This window comes from Arachis ipaensis, chromosome B4 (assembly GCF_059453495.1).
Source record: "Arachis ipaensis isolate K30076 ecotype BB chromosome B4, ASM5945349v1, whole genome shotgun sequence".
NCBI lineage: Eukaryota > Viridiplantae > Streptophyta > Magnoliopsida > Fabales > Fabaceae > Arachis > Arachis ipaensis.
Window position 1 is genome coordinate 8,900,304 of NC_142439.1, and position 10,238 is coordinate 8,910,541.

The 10,238-nt window shown below is 29.9% G+C and overlaps 1 protein-coding gene across 2 annotated transcripts; it reads left to right on the forward strand.

Annotated features, from left to right (window-relative positions):
• The first annotated feature begins 1,862 nt into the window (after positions 1-1,862).
• LOC107638760 (protein PHR1-LIKE 2) lies at positions 1,863-5,826 on the forward strand. Of its 2 annotated transcripts, none has more exons than XM_016342135.3 (7): positions 1,863-1,996; positions 2,180-2,418; positions 4,201-4,277; positions 4,377-4,431; positions 4,637-4,712; positions 4,806-4,875; positions 5,059-5,826. In XM_016342135.3, the coding sequence occupies exons 2-7, from the start codon at positions 2,220-2,222 to the stop codon at positions 5,527-5,529; spliced, it is 948 nt and encodes a 315-aa protein (XP_016197621.1). In that variant the 5' UTR covers positions 1,863-1,996; positions 2,180-2,219; the 3' UTR covers positions 5,530-5,826. The 2 variants fall into 2 exon arrangements, with proteins under 2 accessions (XP_016197621.1, XP_016197622.1); XM_016342136.3 differs by having other exon boundaries at positions 1,976-2,080.
• The last annotated feature ends 4,412 nt before the right edge of the window (positions 5,827-10,238 follow it).

Consider the following 10,238-nt stretch of genomic DNA (forward strand, 5'->3'; position numbering starts at 1 on the left):
TTTTATGTAAAATTAATAATTAAAAATTATTAAATAATAATTTAATTAATTTTATTAAATTATTTAATAATTTTTAAATATTATCTTTATACCAAAATAATTATATATAAATTTTTAATTTCATTAAACATTTTTAATCAACAAAAACATTATCACTTTACGGATAATCATTTTTATCAAATTTAACTATTTTTGGAAAGTTTTTGTTGTTCGTGCTTCTAGAAAATATTTTTGTCAACAATAAAATCTTTTAAATATAGTAGCTTATTTTTTTAATTATTTATTATAGATTATTGGTAAGACTATAAATATGGAGAGAGAAAATATTAAATGATCAATAAAAAATATTTATGCTTTCTTTTTGAAATTTAGGAAAATTTATAAATGTTCAACCAAAAAAAAATTTTAGCTAATATAATAAGTAATTTAAAAGTATTTATTAAGGTCTTTAATATTTATAATTTTTTTAAAAATAATTCAAATATTTAATTTCATCTAATTTTGTTCCTAAAATTTTTTATTCATTCAATTTTATTTATAATACTTTTAATTTGTGTTAAAACTATTCTTTAAAACTTTTAATTTTGTCCCTAAAATTTTATATAGAATTAATATTTAGGGTAATTTCAGCACAAATAAAAAGCGTTAAAAAATTGAATGAAACTAAATGTTTACTATATTTTAAAAAAAAAATTGCAAACATAAATGACAAAAATTATATTTTACCTTATTTATTAAAATTGACGAGGTGATCATCATGGAAAAAATATTACATGATTAATAAAGAAATATTTTTACTTTTTCTATTGAATCGTATAAATTAATAAATATTCAACAAAATTTAATATTTGTCTTAGTAATTACTAATTAGTAAATGTTAAACAAAAGAAGGATTTAGCTAGAATCATAAGCAATCTAAAAGAATTTATTAAACTGGCTGATGGTCTTATTATGGAGAAAGAAAATATTATATGATTAATAAATAAATATTTTCACTTTTTTTTCTTTTAAATTGTATAAATTTTCAACAAATTTAATGTTTGTTTAGTAATTAGTCAAGTATAACTTAAAAAAATTAAGATGAAAATATTAATCTAATTTATTTAACATAATAAGTACTTTAAAATATTAGTTAAAATAAAATTTAACCAGTACTAATTGAAATCAAATTTTTAAAATAATTATAAATTAAAAAAAGTTTAAAATTAATAAAATTTATTATTTCTAATTAGTATTTTTTATTATTAATATAATTATTTTAATTTAATAATCAAATAATATATTTTTAAATATTAACTTTTAATTATTGATTGAAAATAATAAATTTTGTTGATGATATATTTAATAGTAGGAGTGTATATATGTCTGGCTAAGTCTAGACCAAACACTTTGGAGACAAATTTGATATGATTTCACAACATTGGATAAGGGTCTCAAATCATTATTTAGGTTCGGATTTGGGTTAAGGTGAACCTAATTTCACCTTAAAGAGACTACAAAAAATATATATTTTTTAAATTAATTTTAATATTATGTTATATTAATTATAAATTTATTATTTTATTTTTAATTATACTTGTTGAATTAAAAAATAAATTAAAAAAACATAAAATTATAATTAGAATTTATGGACAAATTAAAATTCAAATAAAGATATAAACTTATCGATAATAAATATATTTTTCTCTTCTTTATAAATAAGTGTATTATAATATTTGAAATAAAATTTATCAAAACCCAAACATCACTAATTTAGATTTAGTTTAGTGTAACCTGAAAATAATAATTTATTTAAAATTAAATGTAGATCAAAGTAACTCTGTGTTCACCCAAATTATGTACACCCCCGTTTAATAGTAATCAAACTTTAGTTCATTTAAAAAGGTTTTTTTGGTTAGTCTTTTTAAGTTTGGTTTTGTTGTTTGTATAATAAAAAGGGCAGAAAGGGACAAGATCCCCGAAAGGCGTGCCAGTGTGCCAGCGTCAGTTTCAGAAGGTACGGTGTTTTTCTCTCCAGTTTCATTGTCATCCTCTCTCTCTCTCTAAAAAGCTTCAACCTTTACCCTTTTCACTCAAATGGGTACCTAGCTCTACCCTCCCTTCATTTGGATCTACTCCTCAATCTCTCACTTTCTCTCTTTCTCTCTCTCTCTCTCTCTCTCTCTCTTCGTTCTTTCAGGTTTTCACCATTGAAGAAGAAGAAGGGAGGTATCATCATCATGTATCCGAGGCTGATACACCCACATGAAGCAGGGCTTGTTGGACAAGAAGATGTTCAAGTTGGTGGCGCCTCCAATCTCACACACAAGGGAGACCCATGTCTTGTTCTCACTGCTGATCCAAAACCAAGACTTCGTTGGACTCAGGACCTCCATGAACGCTTTGTTGATGCTGTCACTCAGCTCGGAGGTGCTAGTAGTAAGTCAAAGTTTCAACCTTTTTCCCTTCATTCACTTCAATCTTCTTTTTATTTATTTATTTTGAAATTCCTTTTTTTTCTTGTTATAGCACATATGCAATTTTTTGTTTTCTGTTTTCTTCTCATGGAAGAAGAATATGGCTGAGAATTTGTATTGGCTCCTTTGGATATTATTATGCTTTCTGATTTTTGTTTGAATTTTTGAAATGAAATCATGATCCCACTTTCTAGTTGGGGGGGCAAGTAAAAATGAAGGGGATTTTTCTTTTTGCTTTTGAGTCAATTACTTATGTATAGTTAATTAATTAGAAATATTAATTCTTTTCTGGCCTTAATCTATCTACTTGTTGATTCTTATTGTTTTTTCTTATCAAGCATAACTGTTCATCCCTGAAATGCATGTGCTTTTAGAGAAGGTGGAATTTTTTGGGAGAGATTAGGTGAAGAATTCTTTTATGAACAGAGAAAACTTACCCCACCTACATTTTAATTAGAGATGTTGAATGTTGCAGTTAAATTAAGATCCTTTATATTTGAAAGGGGTTTATTTATAAGCGGGTTTTGAGTTTGATCATAAAGTATAGAACTTTTGCAGAAAGGTTTGCACTTTATAGAGTCCATATTTGACCTCATGTCCACGTTCTATTGATTTGCTGAAATTGACTCGGAAGGTTTATGCTCTTTTTTTTTTTGGCTGAATCTGCGGCAATGGAGTGGAACCAGTAGTTGTACACTGACATAGACACAATTGGGGTGATGAAGTTGCCATGTTGATATCCTACAATGAGAAAAGATTACAAATTCACTTTTATTCGGCCAACTACTATTTTGCTTTCCCTTTAAATTTCCATTTTCCTCTCTGCAATAACAACTTAAATGCTTAATCCTTGTTCATTCACTATTTTGTTGGCCAATTGTTGGGTAAAAAAAAGGTTGGTTTCCTAGCAAAACCGATAGTGTAATTATGTTTTGAGTGGTTAATATGTTGCCATTTGTAGGGTTCTCCATCAATTCGATAATGTTTCGATACAGTATCATTATTCATAATCTTTTCCAATGAACTAGCCAGAATTGAGTGTATAATGTTACTACAACATTGTGGGGTTAGTATTCCTTTTTTTTCCCCTGCATAATTGTGAATTGTAACAAGGAGTGACTGCTTTAGCCTCAGATCAAAATGGTTGTAGGCCTCTAAGGAATACATTTAGCTAAGTGCTTCATTGTTGCAGCTTGAGGGCCACAGTAGTAGCCAGTAGGCTATCAATAGACGCTATAGCGGCCATAGTGGCTACTATTCTTGAATAAGCCACTTTATGCATGGTGAAAAAGAACTTGAGGTTCTAGAATTGATTCCCCTCCCACAATTGATTTTACCCATGTTTGGTATTTCTCCACTAGAATCAGTTCTTGCCTTAGAATTGATTTTGAGAGAAGTGAACTTCTTTTAATGTATGTTAGAATCACTTATGAATTGCCAAATATGAATTACTTTGCATTAAGATCAATTCTATCAAACGGTAACAGATGAATGATTGAGTGTTTACTGTTGTAATAACAAAGCAAGATACTTTGCATGAATTCACCAAGTTTGGAAAGCTCAAAAGTATTTTGATGCAAATAAATTTAGCTTTCTATGTTTCCTATGCCATATCAGTAACCTACTCCTCGATATAAAAACTAGTTTAACTTCGTCCTAACTAGTAACAATTAGAATTTTAATGTGTATTGTAATCAATATCATCAATATCATTGTTTGACTAGGTTCTGGCTATTATCTGCAGAAGCTACGCCAAAAGCAATCATGCGGACCATGAATGTCAAGGGTTTGACTCTATTTCATTTGAAGAGTCATCTTCAGGTCTTGCTACATATTTATATATATCTTTCCTCATTATAATCTACCCAATTTTAGTCTTTGTGATGAAAACGAAAAGAATATTTCTATTATGTCTTGCAGAAATATAGACTTGGTAAGCAATCAGGGAAAGATATGGGTGAGGGATGCAAAGATGGTATGGTTGTCATTCCCATTTATGTTTCCACCATCCAAACTTTTCATGCTCAGCATTTATTATAATTGTGTGGTGTGTTGAGGAAAAAAAGCTTTAACTATAATCACCAGATGAAAGTTTGGCAGGAATTTCTAATTTGTGATTTCGCCTAAATAGTCCTGTTTTATTCTTGGTTTAATTGATTTTTGTTGAAATTTTATGAAAGGATTGTCGGGTTCATACTTAGAAAGTCCTGGTACTGACAACTCTTCTCCAAAGTTGCCAACTTCCGATACCAATGAGTAAGCATCTTTTTGCATTCTTAAGAAGCCTCCTTCTGTTTCAATGTGCAGTCTTAATAATCAAATTGAAGGAAAAATTAATCTTTTGCATAGGGGTTTTGAAATCAAGGAAGCCTTAAGAGCACAAATGGAAGTGCAAAGTAAACTACATTTGCAAGTAGAGGTAAATATCTTTTTCTTAGTGCGCAAGTTGTGCTTGTTGCTTGCCTTCATGAAGTTTTTTAGATTTAGATTGAATTTGCATACTGTATAATTGGAGTTAGATGTTGATATAATAGATGAGGAAATTCTTTTGAAACTACTTCGTAGATAATGCTTACTAATTTTCAAAATTATTCTAATGAAGGCAGAGAAGCATTTGCAAATTCGCCAAGACGCAGAGCAAAGATACATGGTCATGCTTGAAAGAGCTTGTAAGATGCTAGCTGATCAATTCATTGGCGCTACCGTCATAGACACCGACAACCAAAAGTTTCAAGGAGTCGGGAGCAAGACCCCAAGAGGTCCCATGGTTGATCCTCTTGGTTTTTTCTCCATGCCATCTACTGAAGTGGCGGGAGTCAATGTCCCGGAAGAGGAACTACCTCATAGCCTCCCACCACAGAGGGCTGACTGTTCGACTGAAAGTTGTCTAACCTCACATGAGACTACCGGGGGATTGATTTTAGAAGGATCACCCGGTGAGGGGAAAAGGAGGCTGCTAGGCATGGACTCTATGGCAGCACCTTTGATCTGGACTGAAGCTAAGATGAGAACTCAAGCCATCAATGTAGCCCAAGGTAACCCTCATGGAATAACTAGGTACGCCGGCATGTAGGGATGGAAGGTCAAGTCGAATGGTTCATCCGGTTCATCCTGCGATAATCCAAAGATAGCTTTTCAGGCCTTCATTCCTTTCTCTAGGATAGGTATTTGAACTCTGACCTGTTCTTTTCTAATTAGTGGGAACAGATGTGGAATCACCTTATTCCATTTTGTAAATTCAAACTTCCCTATGGCTTTAAGCATTGTGAAAAGCTAGCATTGACTGTACAATTATTTCGAACATGCCAATTTCGCGCGGATAATGTGGAAAAGTGAAGTTGTAGAAATCAGCTCAGGTACTTTTCTTTAAGCAGTTATCTTGAATCATTGTTAAGTCTTGTTCTTAGGTTATGTTTTTTTCACCTTGTTTGATGCTTTACTAAATTTGGTGACTTTTGGCCTTTAGCACCAACTTGTGATGTAAATAGCACTATTTGAGGCCATAGTTCATCACACCAAAGATGTGACATTTGCCATTTTTGTTGATTCCCCACTATTGATTGGGTGTGAATGACCCAAGTAGTTAGTTGGAGGATCATGACATGAATGGATGGAGAAGAGAGAGTTGGTAGGTGTTGAAAGCCAGCTATACTCAAATCATGGTTTGTTATTTTATGCTTATGAAATTCATTACAAAACAAATTTTATGCTAAGTGCTGAGTATAACATAGTTGGATATGTGTCCAAGGTGGTGGAATTATTATTCAAGTGGGGACCATTTACATGCTAATATGATTAGTAATTTAGTATTAAGACTATGGACAAAGAAAGACATACACACACACACATATATTTATATATATATATATATATATATATATATATATGGTACACATGGAGGCCTATTGTTAATTTGGGATTTGCCTAAGCCAAATGGCCTTTATAGGAAAATGGCTTTGGACTTTGGTAGTTGATAGCATCGATGGCTATTATCAATGATTCCTCTATATTAATCTTTTCTTAATGCCACCATCTTAGTTCTTATATAGTGGAATCAATTTTTTCTTTGGCTACAATGATATATATATATATATATATATGCACGTTATTTTCAATATTTGTGTATCTTAAGAGAGTTGAAGTGGTGAGAGGAATTTAGATAGTTTGTACCAAGTTTTAAATTTGAACTTTATTTAACCAATTTAATAAATTAGTTGAGTGGTTAGTTTATTTATACATCTAAGCAAGTGTTGGAGTTCGAATATCTTCTTGTGTATGTCTCAAAGCGAATACCATAAAAAAAGGTTGAACTTCATTTCATCAATGTAAAATATAATAAATAAAGTTTTAAAGTCTTTGGGAAAATAAGAGATTGATATTGGATAGTATATTGACAGGACTTTTTTATTTAAACTATTCAAATACTTTATTTATTGAAATATGAAATATGTAAAATATTTATGTTTTTATACTATCATTACACATTTTGGATACTATTCTGAGGGACCACTAAGGTGGAATGAGTTTAGATGTGAGGTCTAGACTCTGTTGTGTGAAGGTTCCGATTCGTTCACTTGGACTTTGTTTATTTCTGAGAACAGGACAAGATAACATTGAGAACAAGATATAAAGGGTAGAGATACAAAATTTTGTGTTTTTGTATCTTATTTGGTAATAAATTAGAATAAATTATGAAAATTTAATTTATTCTCATTTTTTTTTTCATTCAAAAAATTTGAAACGAAAAATATAATAATAAAAAATTAACAAGAATAATGAAAGAAAAGATGAAAAATAAGTTGTGTCCCTTGTTAGTATCTTTGTGTTCTTCCTGTCAGGATGGACACAAAATATACTAATTCAGTGTCCCTAGATACATTATCTCTGTTCATGTTTCCTCTGTCAAACACGATTTTGTGTCTCTGTGTCCCTGTCTCAGTGTCCTGTCTTTGTAAATAAACGCAACCTTGAGTACTAAATTTGTTCAACGTCCTTGAACAAAAGGTGATGGGGATATTTATAATGAATTTCAATGCTTAAGTTAGCAAATGTTTTAAGTAGGTTTAAGTTAATTGAGATTGAAAAACACCTAAGTTTGATAGGATATTTATATAGAAAATGATGACTTGATTATCACAGTAAAATCCTCAATAGTTAGTTGTTTCCTAATTTCCGAGAAGTTACTCCACCTAAGAAAAATTACTAAGTTTGTAAGTATTTTAGGAGTAGTGGGATAATAAGTCTTTTACTTGCCACGCAAGTCAGATCGGTCACGGATCATGGAGCATCACGGTAGAATCCTTAATAGTTAGTTGTTTCCTAATATTTGAGAAGTTACTCCACCTAAGGAAAATTACTAAGGGCCAGTTTGGCTAAACTTCTTAAATAAGTTCTTTTGAAAAAGGAGCTTAAAATATAAGGACTTTTATTAATATTAACTTTTAAATAAGTTATTTTGAGTTTGGAAAGTTATTATAGAAGTCCTTGTTTTAAAGTTGTGCATTAAATAAGAGTGATAAAATAGCTTTTGAAAATAAGAGAAGTCACATTTTTTAACTTCTTCAAAAGCTCTTAAATAACTTTTTGAAAAGTTAAAAGTTTATCTAAAAAATTATACCAAATATATTAATATAACTTTCTATAAGTCAAAAGTTGAAAAAAGTAGCTTTTTGGTGTTTCCCAAACGGACCCTAAGTTTGTAAGTATTTTAGGAGTAGTGGGATAATAAGTCTTTTACTTGCAACACAAGTCGGATCGGTTACGGATCATGGAGCCAACACTTCGGGTAAGTGGGACGGATTGACCTATGTTAATTATGGTCTTGTTGATCTGGATCACCAAGTTTGTTAGGCCTCCTTTGGGTGGCCCAATATTTTTCTTGGATTCCTAGCCCTGAATTATTTGGATCAGAGTATAAAGAGGTACGAAAGGTAGAAGACAAATAAGCATAGAGAATGCAGCCGAGGCCTGGGTCAGATGGCAACTTTGTTTGCCTCACATAGAGCTGCACCGGGTTCAAATCCTCATGGAAAAATATAGAACCATGCTAATTGTGTGTACCCATGTAATGTGTGTGAGTGTGTAGTACATGGGTGTAATGTCTAGGATTGGGGACTGTCCAATCCACTTGACCAGAAAAAAAAAAAAACATAGAGAATGCTATACACTTGAAATTTGTAACACCCTAAAAAAAAGTTTAATTACTGTGTTGTTCTTTATAGTTTCGCGAAATTTTTAATTAGGTCTCTATACTTTTTTTCTTTTAATTGGGTCTCTGTACCAAATTTTTTTTCGAGAAATATTTATTTTGTTTATGTAGAAAAAAAAATCCAATTTTAACAACCCTAAATTATCACATACATAACAGGACTATGTATACTATATTCCCAAATAAATGAAACAATATGAGACAATTCTATAATACATACCCTCATGTACAAAATGTAGCATCTGTAGTGTACAGAATTAGAAGATTGGTCATTCCTGGGGTGGAATATCATAGTGATAGAAACAATAAAGAAAATTGTACTATTTGAAGGGAGAATCAATAGAAATTTGCTAAATAGTGGAGAAAATGTTGATTTACAACAAATAAACACCCTTATATAAGGTAGTAATTAATTATTACACTAATTAATTATAATTATAATGTAATTATTCTCTAATTTTTCAACTAACAAAATAATCTCTGATGTAATTAATACGATTTCACTAACAAAATTCAAAATCAGCTAGTTTATTTATTTATTTTATATTTTTGGTGTTAACTTTTTACATAATTATCAAATTACATGTTTCTTTATGATTATTAACATGGTAGATAAAAAATAGTTATTTTTATTAATATAATAATATGTAATAAAATAGTAAAATACACGTATAAAATTTGTTTACACTGGAAGGTATAATAATAATAATAATAATAATAATAATAATAATAATAATAATAATAATAATAATAATAATAATAATAAAAAATAGAGTAAAATATCGTTTTTGTCCTTAACGTTTGGGGTAAGTCTTATTTGTATCCCTAATGTTTAAATCGTTCTATTTGTATCCTTAACGTTTATAAAAGTGATTCAATGTTATCCTACTATCAATTATACTAACAAATCAGATCATATTTTTCAATTATTCTCACTTGGATGTATTCATTCTCAATTAGGTCTCACTTGTATGTGATTGATTTTAATATTATACCCACTATTTGTGTTTAGATTCAATTATGTCCTTAGAAAAGTGAATTATGTAAATATTGTAGGAATTAGTTTCAATATTTGATGAGCTATTTTTCGGAGTAGATAATCGATTCTATTCCAGACATTTATATTCTAACTTCAAGAAGAGGTTTTTAAAACTCAAACTAAAGCGCTCATGATGTGGAATTGACGGCAGGATAATATTGAATCACTTTTACAAACGTTAGGGATACAAATAGGACGATTTAAACGTTAGGGACAAAAATAAGATTTACCCCAAAGGTTGGAGATAAAAACGATACTTTACTCTAATAAATAAATAAATAAATAAATAAGCAGTTTGATATTTTGAATGCATGGTTTTGCATTGTTGAATCCATAGATAAATCCAGTTTATTTTGTGAAGAAAGCAATATATAGGAAATTGACTAGACTGCCGGAATATTATTTATTGAATATATTTAGAATCAATTGGGAATATTACATTGAAGATTCCATCATAGCCAATTACTATGCTTTAGGTTTGTTTCTTGTCTCACCTCACAACCAATAATAGCTACTAAATTCTATCTTTTCACCC

What these genes read in the sequence shown, in the direction of transcription:
- LOC107638760 (XM_016342135.3), top strand. Translation starts at nt 2,220, where the DNA reads ATGTATCCGAGGCTGATACACCCACATGAAGCAGGGCTTGTTGGACAA. An exon ending in TCAGCTCGGAGGTGCTAGTA is followed by an intron (nt 2,419 to 4,200) that starts GTAAGTCAAAGT and finishes TATTATCTGCAG; the next exon opens with AAGCTACGCCAAAAGCAATC. An exon ending in ATTTGAAGAGTCATCTTCAG is followed by an intron (nt 4,278 to 4,376) that starts GTCTTGCTACAT and finishes TATGTCTTGCAG; the next exon opens with AAATATAGACTTGGTAAGCA.